General features: G+C 38.4%; 1 protein-coding gene across 2 annotated transcripts in view; it reads left to right on the top strand.

The window, feature by feature from the left end:
- ST8SIA6 (ST8 alpha-N-acetyl-neuraminide alpha-2,8-sialyltransferase 6) overlaps nt 1–25,400 on the top strand; it is a 44,982-nt gene that overhangs the window by 4,426 nt on the left and 15,156 nt on the right. For both annotated transcript variants that reach the window (XM_041408629.1, XM_041408628.1), the window contains exons 3-6: nt 5,054–5,152; nt 10,638–10,724; nt 21,728–21,872; nt 24,141–24,253. In XM_041408629.1, coding sequence (XP_041264563.1) covers nt 5,054–5,152; nt 10,638–10,724; nt 21,728–21,872; nt 24,141–24,253 — 444 coding nt within the window. The remainder of the gene's footprint in view (nt 1–5,053; nt 5,153–10,637; nt 10,725–21,727; nt 21,873–24,140; nt 24,254–25,400) is intronic.

The following is a 25,400-nucleotide window of genomic DNA, read 5'->3' as shown; positions in this document are numbered from 1 at the left end:
GCCAGGACACATTTGTGTTCTGACAGTGGTGAAAGGTTTCTGTTTACTTGGTCCAAGTGAAACTGCTCTGTCATTCTATTGTGTACCCTTTTAACATGATTTTAGTGTAAGTACCTTATTCTTTTCACTTCACTTACCATGAAAGTCTGAATGTTGTTTGTCATGTTACCTGTCATGCAGTTTATAGATTTTATAAATAAAAAGTATCTGATGTTATACATAACCCTGGAGAGTGCACTGGATAGTCTTTCAAATATTTTAAAGGTGCAGTTTGTGTTAAAGACCAGATTCCTTATATAAGCAATACCTCTATAGGAACTTGAACAAAGATAGTAGGATCAGTCCCTTCAACAGTTGCTGTGATTAATGTTACAAGACAAATTCTTACTCCTGTGGTTTGATAAAGCAATTTTTTTAGTCCATTTCACCAAGAATTTAAATTGTGTATCGCCTTATCAATCAAGGTGTTGTGAACTTTAAAAACATCACTATATTCTTATCATCTGATTAATTTGAATTAGTGTCAAAGACAGCACTTAACAGCACCCTTCCTATGGAAGTATGGATTGTGGTTTTTTTAATAGTATTCAACTAACAGATGATGAGATTCAAATATAAATTAGTCCCTTCACGGGAGAGATTAAGACAGAAGATATTCACAATCTGGATAATGCTATTCAGTGCCATTTTGGTAGAATGATAAAAATGTGCAATTTTGCATACAGAAGTTATCTTTTTTAGCTGGAGATGCTCAGCTGGAACATGTTTAGAGCTCTTGTGCTGCTTCTGACAGACAAGAGCAAGCAGCTGTAGAAAAGAGCAACAACTTGTTCTGCTGGGTGTAGAGTGAATAGCCAACGAGTGGGATTTTCCCTTACTCTCAGTGTGGACTTACTAGGGAGGTGAAATTTTTATTGCTTTCACTGCTGCCAGACAGTTCAGTTCTGAGAAATTTTGAATATCTCATCCCACATTCTTTGTTTCTACCTGATTTTGAGGGATATTTAGAGGAGTGACCTTTTAATCTTCATGCTACAGTATAACTCACAGCATCAGTTTTTCTATCTGCCTTTTTCCTTTTCTTCCCTATCACTACTTCATCTTATGCCCATCCCATTTTCCTGCTCTGATAACTGGGTTGAGTTTTGTTTTGTTTTTAAAGGGTGTGCCTTTCCTTTTCCTGTAGCTTGTACCTTTCTGCTCCCCCAGAATGCTCTTACCTGATATACCCCTCTGTCTGCTGATTCCCTGCTCTAAGGTTTCCCTATTGTCTCAGGACTGAATGCTGCAGGAGCAGAAAAAGGACTTCCCATATAGTTTCTGTCTAAAGATTCAATCCTTGTCTTAAGCAATTTTGCAGTTTGAGGATCTGCTGTCTTCCTGAGAGCAAGATATAGAATAAAACGTGCTCATAGATAAGGCCTTAACACATGGTCTTAATCTGCTGTGGATTTATTAAAGTACAGATGGTGTACTTCCTGAGTTTCTAGAATTACCATAGGAAGTATGTGGTCCTCAAGCTGTTTGTATATGATTAAAAAAACCCCTGTTTTTCAGATTTGGTCCAATGAGATTGGCTTTGAGAACATCTAAGCCCTAGGGAAAAACAGCTGAAATTTCCCTGTATCATCAGTTTTATGAGTTCAAGCCAACAGAATGCTTCTACTTCAAGTTCTCATTTAGCTTAATAGTTCACAAAATTAGGTGAATGTAGCCTGATATCTGTGTTGTTAGGCACGTTATTGATTTCATTGCAGAAGTTGTAGTGCTGCTCTAAGTAGTGAACAAAGACTGTCATCCACTAGGTCAGGTAAATTCATTTAGTGGTAAATATTGCCTTGCACAGTTGTCTGAAATGAGCAGAAACTTAATCTGAGTCTGATGTCTGCACAACTTTGCCATGAATAATGCAGTAGAAGTCTGGACTGCCTCTTGCACACCCATCTTTATCTAAACGCAAAAAGATTTCACTCGTGAAGCAGAGGCCACTCTGACAGTGAAACAGAAATTCAGAAATTTAACTTCTAATGGAATGAGTACTTGTTTTACATCTCTTGCAAATACATTGTTTTAATTTTGTACCTTTTGCACCACGTAAAGAGGGTTAAGTAAATTTTATGTGTAAAAAGCCACGAAGAAGCATTTTGGTTATCTATCATGTGGCTGTAAAAGTAAATGTGAGGCTTTAATGACAAAACAGAATTTAATTTAAATGACAAAACAGAACGGGGATTTTTTTTTTTTGTTCTTTCTTTTTTTCTCTGACTTCCTCTTTTTTGAATTTTTCAGGTCTTGAAAATGATTGCATAAAAACAATTGCATATTAAAAAATGAGGCGACTTGTTTGTGTTGATCTTATGAATTTTTTAAAGGACTGAAAGTCTGTGGAGTAACGTTTGTATTTGAGAGGACATTTAATCATTGCCCCACAGATCTCAAGGCATAAATGAATAGGAAGCTGTAAGGATTTGTAATGTAAGGACTGCACAGAGCTGTGCAAGCATGTTGGTGCTCTGCCACTCTTCTAACACCCCTCGCAGGGAGCTGGTCACACCTAACTGCCTGCTCTGACTTGGTCATCCGCTTGGCTTTCTTCACATGTTTGACAGGGTCTCTTCTGGCCAGCTGTGGCTCAGAAGAGCTGGGGCCACTTCTCAAATCAGCATCCAGCATCTTAGGTTTTAGTTATAATGAAAGGCTTATTTGCAGCAGTAACGTGCACTTGGCTTATATCAATAGTGCCTTTTTTTTTTTTTCCTTTCTATTTCTTTAAGATGCTGTTCAGGCAGCTAAACTTTTTCCTGTAGCCATTTCTCTTATTTTAAGCTGCAGCTGGAGAATAATCATTTGATGTTACAAGTTAAAGAAGCAAGAGAGGGGAAGCATAATATAGTGCTAACTAAATTTGTTTGAGAACTGGAAAGAGCCTACCTGATTGTTCTGCATAGACAGAACCATTCAGACCAAGCTGCAGTAAACCTGTGTACATAAGTTTTGTAGGCAGAATATTTGCTAGCACTTGCTATGTGAGATCTGCAGAGTTTTAGTTCTGAACTGTGTGCTCTGAGAGCCTTCTGCTATTTGTATTTCACTCCTTGAGAAAAAATGAGATAAAGAGCTGTATGCAAAGGCAGCCGAGGAGCTCTCAGTAGGCAGTGCCAGCTGTTACCATCTATTGAAGTCACTGCAGAACTGAAAGGATAGAGGTTTATGTTGTGTTGTCTTACTGTTTTCCTCAACAAGGGGCATACAGAATGGATACTTCCTCAGGAGCACTGAATGTATACTGGGAAGAATTTATTGGTGGTGGGAAGAAATGAAGATGGCTGTTCTCTCTCCTTGGCAGCCTGCATCCTATAGAAATTTCTACCAGGGGTGACTAACTCTAGAAAATCCATGGGCAATGGAAAGAAAAAGAAAGGTGGTTCTTTCCTTCCCTGTCAGCTGTGACCATGAGAGTCAGTTCAGTAGCGAAATAAAGAAGCATTTATTCTTCTCTTTCTTCTTCAGTCAGTCTTCTCGTTTGAAGAGTTTTAAGAAGAGAAGGCTCAGGAGAGACCTTATTGATACCTGAAGGGAGGGTGCAGAGGATGGAACCAAGATCTTCTTAGTGGTGCTCAGTGATAGAACAGAGGCAGTGGGCACCAACTGAAACACAGGAAGTTCCCTCTGACCATCAGGCCTCACTTTTTCATTGTAAGGGTGACTGAGCACTGGCACAGGCTGCTCAGGTAGGTTGTGGAGTCTCTGTGCTTGGAGATATTCAAAAGCATCTGGTAACAGTCCTTGCTCATCCTCTCTAGGTGGTTTTGCCTGAGCAGGGAGTTTGGATTAGATGAGCTCTAGAGATGCCTTCCAACTTCAGCCACTCTGTGGTTCTGTGACTTGAAATTGCATCTTTCCCAAGCAAGGTCTTCAAAATCAGCTTGTCAGAAATCTTGTTGCTAAGGGGTCTCCATATTGTAGCAGGTGAAGGCAATGGAGTTTTGGTGCTTGTCAGTAAAAACAGTGATGGCTCAGAAGCACAAAGCAGGAAGGCCTCTCTGTGTGTGAGCGCCTCTGTGCAGAGATGTTTCAGTTGTTCTCTAGGAACAGCACACAGCATCTCTGTCTTCTATGTTTCTACTTCTGGTTTGGACAAATAGGCTGCAATGTCCAAGGGCTCTGTAAGTAGTGAATCAGTGGAAAGAAGTAAAGAGGAGGGGGAGGTGGTAGGAAAGAACATGGTGAGTGGCAGGGAAAATATTGCCGGAGGAAAAATGTTTATGACAAATGGCAATCCACAGAATAAAGGCTAATGTTAGAAGAGGGTGATTGTATGAGATTGGACACAGATAGAGGATGAACTGAGGTGAATGGAATAAGATCTTGGTATCTCAGCCATTTACTAATTTACATCTCAGTCTTCTGAGATGGGCCTCAGAAGGCCAGGCTGCCAGAGCAAGAAGACCACACAGGAGTTTGGTGAAAGTAAGACAGGAATTAAAGATCACTATCTGGCACTTGCCTTGATTCCTTTTGCAAATATTTGTTCTTTCTGTGTAAATAAAGAATAAACAAGGCAGGAAGTATTATGCTTGAATCAGTAAGTTAAGGTACAAAGATCCACTTCACCTGAGGATAAACTTTCCTGTATATATTATATTCACTTTGAATATTGCATTTCATCAACAATTTTAAGAAATCACGTCTGCTAAATATTTTGCTAGTGAATATTTTAAATCTTCAAAACTTAATGTTCAAGAGGCTTTCAATTCCATTTATTTTTTTAAAATTACATTTGCTGATTACAGTGAAAAGTGGAAAATATAATTCAGACTATGAAATAAGGTTATTTTAAAGAACCAAATATTTTATAGTCCCTAGCAGAAAACTCTCTTTTAATAACAGGAGCTTCACAATAGAAGTCCATAAGGGTTGTTTAGTAATGTTTTCAGCGAAATCAATGGTTATTAATCTTACTGTCATAGCAAAGTAAATGTGACAACATTGGTAGAATATGTTCTCTCTTTAAAAGTTTATTGCTTTTTCTCCTCCTGTTTCCTTTTAACAGAACAACTCATAATAAAAATGGAATTTACCAGTTTGAACAGGCTTCAAAATGTAAGGCAATTCAGGACAACATTTTGTCATCATCTATCAAGAAGAAAAGGTAGGTGTTTGCTGTCCTTTCTGCTTTGTTTGTTTTAAACAGTAGGGTAAAAGATTGTCCTTTTTACATAATTCTTGGTTTATTAACGTGGAGCTATACAACAGAAAACGGAATTTGTTCAACCAATGTTTCCTGCATTTTTTTCTTTAACATGGATAAGATTTATCTGAGGTGGGATTTTAACTTTTTATTTTCACAATACAAGATTTCTTCTTGTCAGTTAGGAACATTAAATTCCAAGCTATTCACAAAAATATTGAGTAGAAGTGTGGGGTATAATTTCATTATTGAGTGTCTTTTCCCTGACTGGTGAACACTCCTCCTTTTATGAGCAACTTCAGTTAATGATTCTGTTCAGCATTGCTGACTAGAGGAAGTTTGGAAATGTACTAGTACAAGGACCTGCTGGTTAGTCACATGATTACATTATAATAACAAGTCCACAAGAAACTGACAGTCCAATTTTAGATACATTGGGGAAACACCCCAAGTTAGTTTTGGGTTTCAGCTTGCTGTTCTGTATTTTTCTGGCATGAAGAAACATCCAACTTTGATTTCAGTCCTGCTGAAATTCCTTGTCACTTTCCAAAGTGAAAACCTGAGAAGCAGCCATTGTTTTTGACTTGTGTCATCTTTTCCTATATCAATGCACCAATAAACAAAAGGATGCACCAATAAATAAAACACTGAAATTAAGAAAGGCTTCCCATTAGGACTGAGTTGCAGCTTTAAAGTGAATGGTGCCATGCTGTCTAAAACTGGGAGCTTCCCTTCCCACTCCCCTCCATTTGGGAAAAGAAATGGAACGAGAAACAAAAGGTGAGATAAAAATAATTATATGCCTTTCCCTATTGAAAGTACTGGAGAATTCAAATTTTTCCTTAATGCCAAAATAACATTAAATTATTATTTGAAAACTTATTCTCTTTTCTGCCCCTCCTCACTTTTTTATTGCATTTAAAAGTTTTTCACTTCTCTTTAAGTCATATATCCAGCATTTCATCTTTGCTCTTATTATCACTTCTTTATTTATTTATTCTTTTTTTCCCCTTCTTTACAATCTCTTCTCTCATCAGTATTCCACCTCTTTCAGCAACACTATCATTGAAGTTTTTATTCTTTTGAAAGGTGCTAGACCAGTATGCTACTCATGCATTCATAGTGAGAGCTGAAACATAGACTGGAAGAGGTAAAAGAATGCAGTTGACTGAAAACTTGAGTGATTGCCGCCAAGGGAAGGAAAAGCAGTCACTGTATTGCTTTCAAAATCTACTTACAGCACTATGAATGCTGTTGTTTATCCCACACATTGCAAAGGTTTACAGTCTTTGGAGATGAGCTCTTCATATTGAGAACATTTTGGAGCTGAGGTTATGGGAGAAACTTTACAAAGTACAAGTACTTTATTCTTTGGTTGGGGCTGTACCATTTAATGAGGCAGAAGGTGAATTGGGTAAGTAGGAAGAGAAACAGATGTTTGGGGAAAAAAGAGCAGGGGTTTGCTTTGCTTTTTGCCATGAATATTTCAGCTATTGACCTTCACTTAGAGGAGCTGCAGGGATTTTGTTACCTTTTCAAGGTGTGACCCATGGGCGTGGTCTATAAATGCTTTATATTGCAGTTCTAGACTTGCAGGGACGTTCTGGACACTTCTGCCACTTAAATTGGAAGAAAGAAAAAAAAGTACTAATTTAAAGCTTGTCAAATGATTTGATAGTAAGAAATGCTATGTAAGTGGGAAGTTGTTATTATTATAGCAAATATGTGCTGGTGGTGACAAAGAGCCTGCAGTGCTGAGTTTTGCTAGCAGTTTTCCATTTTTATTCTAGAGCAAGCCCTGTGTACAATCTCCTGAGGGCTTATAAAACTGATTTTTTCTTTTTTTTTTTTGGTAGCGTTAAAGTGTCCATAGGCAAAACAGAGCCTCCTTTATTTTGCATTTCATGCCACAGCTTTTCTTTTTGTTTCTTTCTTGAACATAAACTGCCAAGTAGAAATGTGTCCTTTTTTGACTCCTGCTGCTCAATCTTCCTTCTAATTCAAATACCCTTTTTTACAAGCTGGTATTTAGTTTTAGCAAATAACCAGTGAGACTGCATCTGTCTGTTCTGACATTTTGCCTGTTGTCTCCATACTGTCTCTACACTTTTGTCCTTGCTGTTGTCCTTTAGATATCTGCCAAAAATTAGAAGATAGTAATACTTTGTCAGTGCTTTGAATGTGCATAGTAATTCCACCTTAGCTGCCACAGTTAACATAGGAAGTCACTTCTTACCTGACAAATAGTCTGGGGGGGAAAAAAAAAAAAAAAAACCAAACAAAATCTTCCAGGTGTTATTTGTCAGGCAGGCTCATATAGTGTAAGTGAATCTCCTAGGACAAAAAATTATAAAGGTTGTGGTGCAGATAGCAGAAAAAAACAGGACAAAAAGACCCCACGTTTCATTCATTCACTCTTCTCAGCACTGTAATCATTGTGTTGTCCAGGTATTTTTATAGCTCAATTTACCTGAGCTTTTTTTATCTTAATAATAAAACCCTTTTAGCATCAGTGAATATGTATTGTAGGCTCCTGAGTGCCAGTGGAAATATATGTAATGTGCCAGCTCTTTAAAATGGAAGAGTGGAGAAGATGGCTGTCTGGGTTACAGCACAGTCATGAAATTATTCCCTGATAACCTGAACTGATTCGTTTGGAGGAGTGAGTCCCCAAGCCTCCTTTAAAGCAGGAAGTGCTAAAATTGGCTTTCTGAGAGGAAAACAAAGTTTTCTGGACTGTAAACCCAGCTGCAGCAAATCCAAGAGCTTGATGTCGAGTCTTTAAAAAATTGTTTCTAGGAATACTGTCTGTATTGGAGTTCATTTCATAGAAACCTTTTACTGGTGCGAGCAGATGCCTTGCAGCACTGCAACAGTTGGGAGCTCCTGTCCCCCAGGACAGCGTGCTGGGATGTCTGTGCTGCCTGTGGCGCCGTGCCAGCTGGTAAAGACAAGTTCTGACTGACCAGAGTGTCTTTGTAAGTCACAAGAAGAGCTAAACTGGATGCATAGGGCGAGCAGAGTTGGTGTTCTGATATGTAAGACCTGGAAATGGTGCTTTTCTATGTGAGCTGGCAAGCTTGGATACCTCTGAGCAAGAGCAATTCCATCCAGTAGACACAGCTGTGGAAAGGCTGCAGTGTTCTTGCTTTGTAATTGGCGTTTTTAGCCTAAGTGCATTTTTTGTTACAGGTATGAGAGGGCCCTACAGTATCTGACAGTGAGTGCCTATGTTTCCTATGAGGTTTCAGAACTAGCATTATGGATGATGCTTTCATTCTTCTCCCTAGCAAACGTTTCCCTCTAATTTACTAAAAAATTGTCAGTCCATGCAATGTCTTTCTGAATAGATGGTAATTTTTCATTTAATTTCTGACTTTTATCTTCATCTTATCAATGTCTTTAGGCTAGAATTTGCTTTTTCTAGATTTTTTTTTCTCCTGGATAACGATAGCATAAGTAACTCTTCGTGGTCTGTTATCCTATTAATTTCTGATTTTTTTTTTGTAAGTCCAAGCATCTAAGAGTGATTTCTTGTTTATATTAAGGAATGAAATCAGATTAGTTATTCAATATCAGAATTGGCTATTTTGATTTTGTGCTTTTATCTCACTTTGACCCCACAAACACTCCCTGCCCTACCCTCCTACTGGCACTTGTCTGACCACATAGTGACTCAATTTAGGGATCAGCTTCAGCAGCAAAGTAGTTCCATTTTCTATGGCTGGAGTTCCAAGGCAGCTGATGAAATAAGAGGGCCTTGATCCCTGTTTGTCCATTTCCATCACTCTTTGCTTATACTGGCTATGGTCTTAAATAGAATCTTTCTTATCTGGTTTAACACAATAAGAAGAAAATGTGTATGCATATCCTTTTCCTTCTGGATTATTTTTTTGCCCTGGTAGTAAAAATGGCCTATGAAGGCATTTGACAAGTACAAAACCTGGCAAAAGAAAAACAGGGGAGCAGTCAGGTGAACGCCCATAGTGACACAAGGCAGGTGGACTGGAAGAAGGAAGAACATACTGCACCAGGTCAGATAAGCTACAGCTGCAATGAAACTAGGTTTTTCTTTTCCTACTTCTGCCAATTGAGTTCTCTTGAGTTGTGAAGGGCTCAGTAGAATCAATTTAGTCATAATCTTCTAGTTCCATTAAGAGCTTGCTAAGTGTGGAGGATGAAACTTGTACGTGTCACAGGTGCAAACTTGAGCCAGAAACCAGTTTTAATGCAGCATTCCTCTAAAAATTATAATTTATTTTTCCATGTGGAAATTGGACATGATTTTACTTGGGGTAGGATAAATGAGTTACTTTTAGCAATTGCAGTACTTTTATGAAGCAGACGATCTGTTTATTTCAAATGTGGAACAGCGAGAAGGAATTTTCAGATAATGGAGCTCTGCTGCTGCAACCAGTAGAGTGTTTTTATATATTGCTTTTTGCCCATCCTCATGCTCCACTTAAAAAGAGGTGACGTTTCTTGCCATCCCAACTCTTGTAAAACTGTTCCAAATAGATGCTTCTAAGGGGCAGCTTGAATACACTCATGATTGTTTGGGTCAACACTAAGCTATTTTTGTTAAAATAATACAAGTTAGATCTTGTATGGAGACTTGAGTCCCATAGAATTTTAGTCATGGCATCCATACCAACTTTTCTTCCTATTCCCCCAGTTATCTTAAGTCAGTTATTGTTTTTTTAAGAACCTGTATTATAATCCAGGCACAAATGGGAGAAGTAGTAACATTGAACATGAAAGCAAAAAATGTCTTCATTCTTTTGACTTCCATGTTACAAAGTATTTCACTTATGAACAAATTTAATGGATTGCATGTATTTTCAAGAGCAGAGAGCTTTTTGGTTATATGTAGCAATGTAACCAATGTAACCTGGATCATGTAACATAGCATACATATTGTTTTGTTCTGCAGACAGTTTAAAGAAAAACTTACATCTGTAAATATTGGTCTAAATTATCTTTAGATGGTTGAGTTTTGGGGACTCTATGAAGTAAATGAAAGAAAAGGCATGAGAAATGTTATGTTTCATCTTGGCTAGCAAGAGCCACTTTTAAGGTTTAAACCACCAAGTACAAGAGAATTATTTATACTATTTGGAATTTTGCATTTGAGATGATTTTTAATAACTTCAAAATATTTACGGTTAGTTATGTAAGTTTGAAACAAATGTTCTTTTGAAAGTTTCTGAAGTTCATTGGGACACCAGTACTAATAAGAGATGTTTAATAGGTCATGCTAGTTAAATGAGGATAGTGCTGTTACAAATTATAAAAATAAAATAGGTCACGGAGTTCTAAAAGCAATCTATTATATATGCACCATGCACATTATTATTAATAAATGCATCATTTGAATGTTTTTAGAGATTGTTTCTAAATATACATACATATGTATTCTAGTGTTTGATGTTGTTTCTTTTTTTAGATACTCAGAAGATTATTATCTTCACATAGTCACAAAACTGCAGAACTGCACCTGGGTAAGGAAACCAGAAGAATCTACAAAATTCAGGTAATTTCCATTGTCTCATTAAAAAAAAACTGTTCACCTTAAATTTTTTAACAAGCCATTAAAACAGATAGTTTTGTATTGCTTGTAGTAATTTCTATCAATCTTTTGATGCTGGGGCTCTTCTTGTTTGTTGGAATTTAACTGCAAACTGAGTAGAATAAAAGAACTACATAAGTAATTTCATCTACCTTTACTATAATGAGTAGTAAAGTAACTTAAGTAGAATGAATTAAAAGATTCCTGGCATAAACCCTACAGTGTTAAAAAAGTACTGATAATGTTATTTTGTCCATTTGAACTGGCACTCTGATAAAAGGCTATAATTAACTATTGCCTCTATTGCAGAAGTGCCCAAGGCACTCATTGGGTTTGTCACTGCATGTGATGGCCCCTGAGCATGGCAGCACGTGATTCCATCTGTCCTTGTTTGGGATGGCACAGAAGGACATGCTCACTAGGGATGGTGAGCTCTGAAAAGCCTACACTCTCATTTGGAAATCATGCTGGTTTTAAAGAACAGCTTCACTGTGCCATCTCTGTTTTCTCCGGGGAAAAATTTACATTTTTACATGGATCATAATTAAAGATTCTGTCATGATTGTTAAAAATAAACTGACCTATCTTCCAACTTTTTGGAGTTAACTAGCATTGAGAGCTTAATAACCACATGCTTAGCATGATCTCTTTGGAAGAAGTGGTTTTTGGTGGGGGGGGAGGGACAGGGTAAAGGGTTTTGTGCACCATAAATTGCTGTGTTTGCTGTGTATAACAACTGACTAACGGTGTTTCCCAAAGCTGAGGTAGCCGTACACAGAGAGTTAAAGAAACTTTGTATTGACTCAGGCAGGCCTCAACTGTGCACAGAGCTATGGAGCGCCATAAGGAGCTGTAAAGCAGCCCATTCCATTTCAGAACAAGCAAGTGTCTCCAGCAGAGTTGACAGGAGATGAAGCTGCTCTCACCTGCTCTTCACCCTGCTACATTTGGGCTTTTTGTTTCCTAATCTATTTTTTTTTAACTTCCCTTCCTTCCAATGGACAGGACACCACATAGCAGCTATTTGCTACTGCTTCTGCTGTGCTGTACGCTGCTGTACAGTGCCACTGATTCACTGTTTGAATCAGTGTCACTGTAGCCACTCCTTTGTCCAGCTTGACTTTTTCATTTATTGCTTATACAATCTCCCCTCCACTGGGCCACCTTCTAGATCTTCTAGGCCTATGGGAATCAAGCATCCAAAACATCATATAGGACTGGACTTTAAGTACAGGATGCTTGCTGTTCCTCATGCTTCTTTGGCTTCCAGCAAGGAGTATCATAAGCAGTCAAGGTGGATTATGCAACCAGTGATCAAACTGGAAAAATTCAAAAGACAAGACTGTCGGATGCGCTAAGCCACCAAAAAAGTGTGGACTCTGTATACATTGAGGTGATCTTACTAGCTTTAATTTAGCTCATATACTAAGCAGAAAACCTTCTTTTAAAATCCATGGTTCAGCACGGTTGGACAAACTTGTTAGTGAATCTATGTTCAAGGGCTGTGCTGTTATGGTTGTCTTGGTTTTTAACATCCAAACTAGCTGGAGTATTAGCTAGTTCATATGCACATAACCCATGCTGCAATTCTGATGACAGTACTATGTATTCTGTTCCTGAAATTTGATCTGATTTATTGTCATCAAAGATTTTCATTGACATGACTAAGGACCAGTGCTTTGGTGTAGGTCATTGTGAATGATTATTTTACAAAAGATGGGTGCTTTTGCATAAGTCTTTTCTTTCTTTTTTCATTCTTCTCTATTGGTTTTTTTTTTTTGGAAATAGGATATTAAAATTTTACCATTGTCCTTAATCTATGACCATACCGGAGATTTTCAAGGCTCTTAGCAGTCGGTCAATAGAGTCTTTAAAAGGAAACCAAATTTTATATAAAATTTGCTGGATAAATCTCCATGCTTACAGCGCTTCCAGGCTTATTTGTCAGACTTAAGCCTCCAACTAGTTTGGAAGGGAACTTTAGCTGAGAAATGATGCATTAATGGAGCTATGGGGGTGAAAAAGTACTAGAGTTGTAGTGAAACAGATGAATTAATAATCACTGGGCAGTAGATCTCTTCCTTTTTCTGACTTAGCCTAGTGTCAGTAATAGCTGGATAATACAAATATTTTACAGTCTGAAAATCTCATTAAATAGGTAGATAAACACGCCCATTTGCAGAAGAGGAAATTAATCTCTGAGGGGCTGTGCAGCAGAAATTGGGTACTACAACCAGCCACCTTCAGCAGGAGAAGCTTGAAGCTGTGTCACATTATTCACTTGCCAGTGCCACCAGAAGTCTGCCTGCTCATGAGACTGCAGAGAAGCTGCTTGACTTCTTTTCCTGTTTGTCCATCTGTTAAATGCAGTGAATGCTTAGATGCTTCTCAGGCACGGCGTCAATTTTATGACATCTCTCTATTATCCTGAAGTTCTGAAGAACAGGCATGCATATTTATAAGGGATTTAATGTCTTATGCTTCAGGGCGTACACTAACCTCTAATTAATAAAGGTTCAAGAGCAGCTTCTCCTGGGTAGTTAATTTTTCAGAGAAGCTTTCCTGTGTTTTCCTTTGCAGCTTTTGCTGCTGGCTTCCATCATGCTGCTAGAGGAGTGAAGGAATATGAGATCTAAGCCAGTAACTCCTGTGTTCCTAGAAGACAGCACTGTGTGCCAAGGAGTACACATCCATTCTCATTGCAAGCTGCTCTCCCAGCAGATCCAGGCCAAATAAAAGAATATAAATTAGAAGTGCAGTTCAGGAAAGAAATACTTGTCTTTTTATTTGGCAAAAGGGTTACAGCTGACAGCCGTGTCTGGCACAAACTACAGTGTTTTTGCCAACTCATTGTCGGAGAGCAGAGTGCAGGACTCCGGGCTGACCCTCTACTACCTGGCTCAGCTTTGTCATGCAGCTGTGCAAAATGTGTCCATTTGTTGTCAGAGGGCTGCCCTTTCCCAGATGGCTCCCTCTAAAGCTGCTCTGCTGTGCTGGCTCACATGCTCTTGGCTAGGTTGCTCTCTGGCAGCTCTCACTGGTTCTTGATGGCTACGTGATGTTTACACATGTGTTTCTCAAAATCAAGAAGAATAAGGAAGCGAGTACAAGCCATGATGTTCTCTTTAATACCTTCCATATCCACAGTCACTCTTTTGTGGTTGATTTTTGTCCAGACTCTGTCAGGGAACCAATCTCCTGGCATTTCACTTATTTTAGTGTCTGTAGTGGTGACATCAGCATTGTCAGACACAGGCTGCCCTCAGAGGAGCATGTGCAAGTGCTTGGTTCATTGCTCTTGAAATCTAGTTAAGATTTATTGTGCCCCACAGTAGTATTTGTCAGTCATTGTTAAAAGAGTGGTGTAAGTAGCATCCTGCTAACAGTGATTTTTGGAGTCTTCTTCAACATTTATTTCTAGAGACATAGAGAAAGCTGTGTTTTTATTCTGACTTTTCCTGTATAAAATTAATCTTCTCCTGATCTTTTAAAAATTTGTTTCAGAAATTTTAGACAGAACAAGTCCTTGGATTTCTTGTGTGTAAGGAAGAAACTTGGTATATACTTAGAAATGTGGGGGAAATAATCTCACAGCTGCCTGGAAGGGGCATCCTTAAAGGTCTAGGGGGAAAAAAGCTGTGCTGAGTAGCTTCCTCTGCAAAGGATCTTCTAGCTACAGTCAGCAGAGTCTCAAGTTCCCTAGGTAACCTGAATATTAATTATTATATTAGTATTCTTCAAAGGTTTCCCGCTTTAAAGAAATGTTTTTGTTGCTGCAACAAATTACAGAGCCCAGTTAAGTGCAAGCTATAATTGTTTCTTACACCTCCACATCTCTCTGCTTTTCAGACTTTTAAGCTTAATTTGCTGTCATTTGGGCTATACACCAATGGTATCAAATAATCTGGAGGTTTTCAAAATAGTTGTGACTCCAGCTTTTGCAGAAAGCTACAAAATATTTAAAACAGGCTTCAAAATGAGGGGAGAGGCTGAGCAGATGCTGTGTTTCAGAGAAGCCTCTGAGCATTGTATTTCTGGGCTGTCTGAGCTTGAAGCCTATCAAAGCGATGTAATAGCACTTCAGGAGTGGTGTCACACTGAAATAGTGAGCTGTGGGTACTGGGCCCTCTCCCCATAGAAAGACCATTCCAGACAAACCTTATTTGCATCTCATAATGAAGAGGGAAGGATATTCCTAGGTGTAAAACACAGTTTTAAAATTCCTGGTGTTACACTGCAGTCTATCTGGGAGAATTCTGCCCCCATCCAAATTATTTTATTTTTTTCTCTTTTTTAAAGGAACATTACTGCTTTAAAAAAGAACATGTATTCTTGAAAAGAAGAGATAAAAGATCCACCATTTTCAGTGTCCTGTTATTTTCCCTCTTCCTTTTTATTCCACTTGACCTCTATTACCCTTTTCCCACTTCAATATCTCTTCTCAAAAGTGTATGTTAAACATTCCTGCAGATTATAGAATACCACTTCTTGAAGAGATTAGTTTTGTTGCAAACTACATTCAAATCCATATAACAGTATTGCTTATCACATCTGTGTGCTGCAATGAACCCCAGCTGAAACACAAATAAAACACACTGCAAGGTCAATTTATGCTTATATAAGCTCGTACCACCACATAATCAATAGCTTTTCTAACACTTAACAGATCAATATTTCTGCTGTAATCTCTGAAATCTTCCAGTTTACAAGAAAGTACACAGAACTCAAACTGCAGAGAGATTAAAAGTACATTTGCTGCACAGATTAAATAGATGATATGTAGAATAATGAGTATATAGTCAAAGACATTTTATTTCAGGAGAGAAAAAGATGGGTGAAGAGATGGTGATTAGTGACAGTTTGAAGCAAGGCTTGAATCTTTTAATTGGTCTACAGACTATTATATACTTTTCTAAAGGATGGAGGATTCCTATAAGTAGAATCTAATTTTGGATTAGTCTGAGATAATTATGTATTCATGGCAGACTCTTTAAATAGTCTTTGGTTTGAAAATTTTATTACACTTTTTACATATTCAGCCTTGATTTCAGATTCAACCCTTTTGGCTTTCTTTGTCTTAGACATTTATGATGTTACTTCATTTGTAGGCAATTCAAGGGCTGTCAGTATAGCATTCCCCTTCAACTTGTTCTGTTTCAGATATCAGATTTAACTACTTTTTTCTGAATTTTGGAATATGTCATAATATGCCTCATTGCACTTTGATTGACTCATTGACTTGGATTGATAAGAGCCTGGAGAAACTTGTGTCATTGTCTGGAGCCCCCAGTGCAGTACAATAAGATAATTGCTTGCTCATTATAAAATATTACAGCAATGGACATAGATAATAAGTAGTCTTCCTGTTTGTAAGTTGTACCCTTGAAATTTTGCTGTTACATAGTGGAATTTTTTGTGGGTTCTTCTACTGTCACAACAGTCTCTGCAGTATGAAACCTTCAAGTTTTTGATGTCTTCACATGTACAGCACAATAATTCACATGAACTAATGAGTACGAAGATCCAAGCTAGGTAAACTATTAAAACAAACTTAACAAAACTTTTTCTGGTTTTTAGTAATCCGTGGACTTTTGTTGCTTGAATGCTTTGCTCTTTGTTCAAATGACCTTACGAGCTGTGCTGTGATGTCCACTTAGCTCACAGGAGTTACAGCTTTAAATATTTTCTAGTTTTAATTTGTGTTTGGTTCTCTTTTATGTGATTTTTATTTTTTGTGTCTAGGGTAACTAAAAATCCACAAGGAGGTACATCTATGTAAGCATTGCTGGTGTCAATAATGTGCAGGTGCTTTATAACAGGACTGATATGATACTGTTTTTTGCAAGCAAACATTCACTTTATAGATGTTTGTAAATGGTTTACATCATTACTGGTAAAAGTTTGTCCTCATCACTATTAAAATATTCCAGTTGTTGAAATTTAGCACCTTGCCTAGGCAACCTCTGTTAGAGTGTTTCCTAATACTGAACTTAAGCTTTCTTTAGAGCAAATTAAATTTTTTTCCTCACTCTTTCCACCATGGCCTTAAAGGACAGTTGAGCATCTATTATTTTAACAATGTTTTGAATATTTTGAAACTTTGGCAGTATCTATCTCCACCCATTTTTCTCCTCCCACCCCAGTTTAGTCCAATGCATAACAACAGTGAAATATTTCACACTGTTCTCAGCAATGACAAATGCCCTCAGGCCGCAGATCCATAGGCATTGGTATCATAATGAAGCATTTTCAATGGAAAAAGTTTGGTGAAATGGGAAGTTTTTAAACTCTGCAGAAGCTTTTTACATAAAGACAAAATTCACACTCATTATAGATTCTTCCAATATCACTCAGAGGAAGGGCAGTGCTGGCTTTTGAACCATCTGAGAGAGTCTGCTAAGCCTTGACTAACCATTGATTGTTTTAGCCCTTGTGATTGGTCCACCCTGAGTTGTTGAAGATGTTGAGATGTTTGCAGTGTCTTCAGGATGTGTGCACACTGTGACTTGGAACGGGCATGTGCAGCCTGTACAGAAGGCCTGAATCAGCTAAAATGCATATATTCATACTAGCACAGAACCAAGGTAGCTAATTCTGCTGCTATCTTGGCTACAGAGCAACTGCAGGAGCTGCAAAAAAACTCTATCAGCATATTTAGAGCATATGTATTCCACTAAATACAGTGCACTATTCATATGAAGGGTTTGTTATGCAGAAAAGTTTGGAAACATGTCATTAAGGCAACAGCCCCTCTGTTAGTGCCAACAGTACAACATGGAAAAACTGCATAGCAGTTGGAAAATAACATTATTTGACTCGTCTCACAAGCCATACAATTTTTGTAAGTTTCTTCAAGAAACCAGGATTTCCATAAGGTCTCAGTGGCCATGAACCTGAAGAAATTATTTGGATGCCATAGGCTCAAAATTCTGTACCAGCTGAAAAACAATACAAACTTGAGTCCTGCATCCTTCAGCCACCAAGGAAAAAATTCAGTGAAAGTGTATGCTGAGCAACAAAAAACATTTTTCAGTGCAGCTGTGTGTGACTCTGTTGTCTAATGTGATCAAAACTTCCCAGACAAATGCAGCACACTCCTTCACTTAGGATATTGTCTAAGGTTATGACTGTACTTCCTCGATCCTATGAGATATGTATTACCAGTCAAAGTGGGGTAGTCTTTTATCTGGTCCTGTTCCTCACTTATTACAAGTGACTGTTCTAGAAAATACAGTCAAAACCCTTTCTGCTTATCTTGGCATAAGAAATATCTGTGTTTGGAGTTATGCCTCCGGATTTAAAAATAACTCTTAGATATCACTCAGCTTCCGAATCCTAGCAGGAGAAATGCTGGAGGAAAAGGCTTCTCCAAATAAGAAACTGTCAGTAATAACCTCTGGTACAGAGGAGATATTTTCCAAAACTAGTGCCCTACAAAACTTGGGTACTTTGACTTAAGCATCACCTTCAGTCTGGACTTGTCATGCGTGACAGGATCATAAACATCCTTTGTTCTAGGCAAGTCCACAGTCTCTGATAAAAGCTGAACTTAAACTTTCTTACTGTAAGCAACATTCATGTTCTGAAAGCTATGAGATGGATGCTCAGCCTGTATAGCAGCATCTTATCTTCCAAGAGCTGCTTCCATATCTCAGGGTTTTCTCCCAGTCAGAACAGGCAATGTGTATCACTTTCTAGTTAAAAAAAAAAAAAAAAAAAAAGTTACGTCTGTTTGGTGCAGGATTTGACCCTTGTTTATTATCTCACCATCTTAAGTTTCCCTCTCCCCAGGTGGCATGATACGTGAGTTAAAATGTCTTGGCTTTGCAACTCCTCAAATACAGCTCTTGTAGGATACATGTGTTAATCTTAGGAAGTAAATTCTCTTCAGTGAGTCATCACCTCATGACAGAGTACATATGAATGACATTAATGCTCTGATGAAATTGCAGTAATAGATTGCTTGAACTGCCCAGTCTCTACCCCTTCCTCATCGTTTGCTGCCAGTTGTAGATTACCATGTGTCAGAGCTTGTGCAAAATCCTGTGTGAGCAGATTGCTGAACACACTGCCGTGGGTATTGCTGTCTGCAGGTTACCTGCATTCCCACTGGAGCTCTCTACAGGGATGCTTGAGCACAGTGGGATTCTGTGTCATGATTTGATATAAGTAAAATGTTTCAATTGTTACCACCAAATTTTTAACATGGATGAACTAAGAATATTTGTCATTACTCAGTTTGTATTCTCTTGTTCTGGACTAGCTTGGCTCTGTTTTACTTCCTCAGTGAATCCATAATAGTAATTTAAACTCTTACTTTCTTATTAATTCTGATATCTGTTTTTCTTTCACACTGTTTCTGCTTTTATTGAAGCACTTGTTCTTGTGGAATGAGTAATAGAAAGCACAAACATGTTATCTCTATTAATGGATGGTTTCTGTTATCAGTGTGCCTTTTCAGGTTCTGGTAGCCATCACACTCAAAAGAGCTGTTTTACTAAAGTTGGCAGGAATATTCTGGCATTTTCCTTCTCCTTTGAATGTCCAGTGGTTGACACAGATAATGTTTAGGCCTGCTTCATTTAGCTTCAAGAAAATAAACAGGGAAATCCACATTAAGGGTTATGTGATTCCTCATTTCCATGTGAGTGCCAGGGAGCAGTGAAGGACAGCTGCTTCCTGAGGACAGGGTGTGGGATCCCAAGGCAGTAACCTGGCCAGCAGAGCAGAAACTGGTAGCTGGGCTCATCCCACCCCTAGCCAGGAATAGGCCAGCCCTTGCCCAGGTGTGGGCACCTCCCTGGGACAGGATGGACGCAGCTGGAGACTGGCCCTGCTGTGGTGTTGCTGGGGCAGTGACTGATGGCTCTGAAAGACTGAAATAGGCTCTTGAACCCTAGACAGGATAGGGGCAGCTCCAGGGTGCTGGACAGTAGTGAGGCTTGTTGGTGCCCTCAGGACCTGACAGTGAGATCTGAATCCTCTTATTGCTACAGTATTTATTAAAATGAGCTGGTCGTAGCAAAAAGTGACAAGAAAGAAAAGCAAGTGTGCTTCAGTCAAAAACCAGTGGTTCTATTGAACACATCCAGTGTTCCCAGACACTGTCATTTGACTCTACTGCCTTACTGCACCCTTTTTAATTTGCCGTATATTTAAAATAGGATACTATATACACACAGAGAATTGTCTTCACCATTGAATATCTCCTGACCACACAGCACAGTTGCAGTTCCATCCGCGGCCTTGGACCTCATGGTTTTCATTAGCCACAGGTCTTCCCTGCCCCTTAAGGCTTTGAGCAGGGCAGTGGGAATCACCATGTTCAGGGATTGGAGTCAAATGCAGTTTATGGAAATCTGAACCCTAGTGGTTCCTCTCTCAGGAGTGACATTTCCTGGTTACTTTCCTAGTGGTTTCAGATCTGTGCCATCCCAGCACTCAGTCTTTCCGTGTTCCTCACACATCTGGAAACCTTGCCCTGGAGGAGTTTTGAAACTCAGTATTCAAAATGTGTTAATATTTATCAGTAAGTCATCTGACAGCTGAAATGGTCCTTCCTTCCTTCCTTCCTCATTGTGACCATTTTTTCCAAGAAAAGTGAGATTGAGAGTTATCCCAGACCTTAACCTGTCTTGCAAGAGACATAATCTTTAGGTTCTTCTATATGCTGGACTATGCTTCAGTTACATCAGAAACATTAAATTATTTTTTATAATAATTGTTATTGTTGTATTTTCTCTGTCTACACTGTTGATAAAGTGAAATGAAACAACTTTTCTTAGCTGTGTCTTGCCCTGTTAAAGTCAGCTCACTTTCAGGAAGAATTTGGCCTCTAATATTTTAACTAGTTTCAACAATTTGTTTTACTTTACACATCGAAACACTATGAAACAAAATTTTTCTATTCCTTTGGCTCTAATGGTAAATTTCTTTCTTCTCAATTAACCTTCAGTATGGTATTTTCAAAATTCTGGGAAATTTTGTCATAAAAGTACTTTCTCTAAATTGTTAGTGGTTCTCTTAATATCGCACTTAATGAGAAAGCTGTGTCCTAGCAATTGATACATAATGTCTGTCCATGAATATTTCAGCCTTAGAAAATCAGATCCCATGGCAGCAGAGAGAATGTTGTTGCCTATAGCAAAATTAATTACAGTGTTTTGGGTCTGATTTCAAAGGTCTGAGCAGGATTTTAAGTTAATTTCATTTCACTGTTAATAGCGTAGAATGTTTGCACACATGATATTTTTATAAGTTTGGAGGTAACAGGAAATGTAAGATGAGTAACAGTGTTCACTCCCACAAAAGGTGTGAGTGAATCCCTTCCATTTTTATTTATTTAAGGACTTCTGCTAGGTGTTTTGGGGAGCAGCTAGGCTGTCTGTCTAGCACATCTGTCTTTTTTATGTGCAAGTTGTGATGTAATTTATTTGACACCTGTGGTACTGTGCACAGGAAAATTGTGATGAGCAGTTGCAGAAATTAGTTAATAATTAATTGGCTTACAACCATCTAGATGTTCACTGAGTACCACTGCCAGTACCTTCCATCTCTATCTCTTTTATTTTCTTTTTTTTTCCTTCTTCAGCCTTCTAATTTCTTACAATCACTTGTTTGATGTTGGTGAAAATCAAAATTTTAATTCTTTGGGGACTGAAGTCTCTTGGTGTTTCTATATTGATCTTAGCAATTAATAATACCGAGGAGATTGATTACAACTTTTTCTCACTGGGAAAAGACGCCAAGAGATAAAAAGTTATCAGTTCTTGCTCTGATTAATTTCTGAACATTTGCTGTGAAAATGGACTTGCTTAGCAAAGTCAAAGGAAATGAAGTCATAGAAAGTTAATAATAGCTTTTTGCTGGTAGTTAATTCAAACTAGTGTTTATTGATCTGGTTCTCTAGCACTGCTTTTCTACTTATTTGCCTCTCTTTGAGCAGGTTTTGTTTGTGTTTTTTGCAGGTCAGAATTAGCTTCCTGCTGTGATGCAGTTCACAATTTTATTGCTTCTCAAAACAACAGCCCACTGGGAAGTAACATGAGTTATGAAGTGGACAGTAAAAAGACTATCCTCATTACAGAGGACATTTTTAAGATGCTACCTGTGGTAAGAACTGTATATTTTTCTTGTTATTATAATCACAGTTATATATATTTGGGGTCAGTAATTGAGATCCTGTGATGCCTCTGGAAGAGACCCATCAGCCCCTGTATGCACTTTATTCACCGTGCAAGGTGGTTTTTTGGGGTTTTTTTCCCCTTCCTCTGCAGTGGTAGAGGCATTTACAGATATCATAGATCATAGATTGGAGGTAGAGTTGCTACAGAACACTGGCTTGGAGCAGTGTTCTGTAGCACAACACAGGATTCAGGAACAAATACTCTGAAAATGTTTGCCTTGCTTTTGTCATTCTCGTTTTTAAAGGCATTTCAATCTGGAAGATCATTTCATATTCCTCATATGCCCATGCCATTTCGAGTGCAGGCTTGGGCATGTAAGTTATGAAAGAGATTTTGGTGGTAAACCTGATACAGAATAGCATAGAACATAATAAAGTAGAACAGAGAAATTTAGGTTGGAAGGAACCCACAATGATCACATAGTCCAACTGCCTGATCAATTCAGGGCTGACCAAGTCAAAGCAAGTTATTAAGGACATGGTCTAAATGCCTCTTAAACACTGACATCTGGGGACCTCAGCTACTCTTGGAAGTCTGTTCCAGCAACTGACCATCCTCTTGGTAAAAAAATGCTTCTTAATGCGCAGACTAAACGTCCTCTGGTGCAGCTTGGAGCCATTCTGATGTGTCCTGTCACTGGATACAGTGGAGAAGAGATCAGCACCTTCCTCTCCCCTTCCCTTCCCCAGAGAGCAATGAGATTATCTGTTCTTTTCTCCAACCTGTACAAGTCCAAAGCCCTCAGTCACTCTTCACAGGACATTCCTTCCAGCCCTTTCATTAGCTTAGTTACCCACTTGGGGAGGGTGTTTGCAGCAAGAAGCACAGGTTGAGAAAAGGAATCAGATTTTGTACCTCAGGATTACGGTAGACATACAAGATCTTGAGACTAGACAAAGAGTTTGTATTTGGTTTCTTGAAGCTAAGGCCATATGGGAGCCCTCTTACCCATCTCTGGCATTCTTGATTTGTGAGATCCCAGCTACCATGGGTCTAGTTCGTTCTAACACTGCTGTGAATCAGTCTTTACTGACTTCATTGAAATAGAGGATATAGTCATTCCAAATTTGAGCTGGAGAAATGAAAAAGTAGTATACTTTATGTGCACATACACATGCTAAGGCAGCCAGAATTGCCTGGCCTTTGTGTTCTCCTACCATCCTTTCAGAATGGAACAAAATATTTGAACATGTTGCTCTGTAATATATTGCCAGGCAAATATTATGTTTGCCACTCTCCCCACAATTTTTGCCTTGTTCATAACAGTGTCCCTTCTTGCTTCTCTTTGGCCATGCTGATGAGAGAAGAAAGAAGGATAATGCTTTCCATAAGCAAGTTTTGACTCACTTTTACAACTGGGTTTAATTTATGCACTCAAAATATCCCAGCTGTTGGCCTCTGGAAAATGTCAGTGCTCCCACAGCAGAAGATGTTGAGCAAGATATATGAAAAGTTTCGGAGACTGGGATAACAGCCAGCTATATTAACGTCAGCCTAAATAGCCAACAATTTGCATTAATTTTCTATGTTGTGAACTGTGCTGGTTCTCAAGTGGATGCACTTAGTTCCCACTCAGCTTCCCCACTGCAAGACAGCAAGCTGTAACAAGAAGAGGAGCAGAGAGGGTGAACAGCCAGAAACAGTAACCTCTTCTGTGAGGCCTCACATTCACAAAGAGTTAAGCCAGGCCACATCATTATAATTTACAGCATCTTCAGGTTCCCCTAAATTCAGTATTCTGCTTCAGATGTAATTGTGTGATGACAAAAGTGTGGAGAATTTACAAAGTTACCTTCTATTACCTGAAAAAGTAAATTACTGTATGACAACCCCCAGTCTGTTACAGTGCAGAGGAAAATGGGTTACTTTAAACTATCTTCAGTATAAATTATTTCCTTAGTTTGTGAAGGTTGCAATCCACTACTAGATAGTTTTAGTGTTAAGTGTATTTAAAAGGTACCCAGTTTTAACAATCCAGTGTTATTCTCTCAAAGTTCTGATGGCAGAGGTAACAGTTCTCTGTCTGTTGGTGCCTACTTTTGGCTCTTGGCTGTCCAGGTTTGGCAATCCTGTCTGCTAAATGGTGAATGCTTTTACTGGGATTTACCAGTTTAAACCTGCAAGAGCAAATAGACACAAAGAAACAATCAAAACACTTATAAAGAATTGGCTGCATCTTTTTTTTTGTTTGCAGTCCTCTCCTCTTTCAGTCTATCCCTTCAAGAACTGTGCTGTGGTTGGAAATGGAGGCATTCTGAAAAATTCCAGCTGTGGAGCTGAAATTGATAGTTCTGACTTTGTGTTCAGGTAAGAGCTGCTTCATTTTCTTGAAGTGTGTCCAACATTCTAAAAACTTGGCAGGATTGGAAGTGTGCCAATACCAGTTTTTAGCAATGAGGAAGAATCTAGACAATTCATTATTTCTGCCTCTTTAAGGATACTTCTGCTTTGTTGTTTTCAGAATGCTGCTTTCTAATTAAAGAGTATGTTGGATGATACATGTGTAATCTGTGATTGCTAAGTCACCTTGCAGTGATGTGAAATGTGATTATCTGAGAACCTGACATTTCTGGTCATTTAACATCCTTTAGGCGACTGGTATTAAATGTCACATGTGTATCTCTGGTTTAACAAAGCACTTAATTAGCCATAGTTTGGCTCACCCATGTAGCTACTCAATTGCTCCAATATTTGTTTCATCTGTTACTCATTTAAAAAATGAAGCATTTATTTAAGTAGTGTTTTTAATCTCCCTGGATAGACTGGGAGAAAACCAGGCACACTCAGAGTGTAATTTTGCCCACTCTCTCAGTATGTGACTCACAGTTTGTAGTTCATGCAAAGACACAGAGCAACAGAGGGAGGGTTCTTTCCTCAGTGATGTCCAATCACACAGCATGCTGGATGTCATTTCCTTTTTTTGTTTTTTCCTAAAATTTGGGCTTCTGAAAAGCTAAAAAAAAAAAAAAAGGTCTTTCCAGTTAGATAATTGTTTTAATAAAAATGGGAATTCTCTGTACTAAGATGCTAAACTTACTAAGTGACTGAGTTTAAGAAAATGCTTTCTTTACATTTTACAGAAATCACTGTTTCTGCAATAGGGCAAGTTATGCTGCTGTTAGAAGACACAGTAGAAGACTTTCAGCAGAAATGCATTGTTTAGGCAAGAGGGGCAATATTTCCTAGCAGCCAGCATAGGACATTCATAGACTCCTGAGATTTTGACTGTGCTCCTGGTTTGTGATACGATTTATGAAAATGAGCTCTCTGTGCCCTATTTTAACCATCTGTACTGTAGATTAAATATCTTTACTAAAAGTGCTGTAAGCCTTATTTAATATTTGTAAAGTGCTTAGACATCCCTGGGAGCTGACGTGAAAGTGTCATTGCACAAGAGAGGAATTTGCAAATAGTAACTGTAAATCATTTCTGGTGCACATCTGTTTAAGCAAAT

Source organism: Onychostruthus taczanowskii, unplaced genomic scaffold, assembly GCF_017590055.1.
Source record: "Onychostruthus taczanowskii isolate IOZ18803 unplaced genomic scaffold, ASM1759005v1 scaffold3, whole genome shotgun sequence".
NCBI lineage: Eukaryota > Metazoa > Chordata > Aves > Passeriformes > Passeridae > Onychostruthus > Onychostruthus taczanowskii.
Note: the sequence above shows the minus strand (reverse complement) of the source record. Positions and strands in the feature narration are given on the sequence as shown.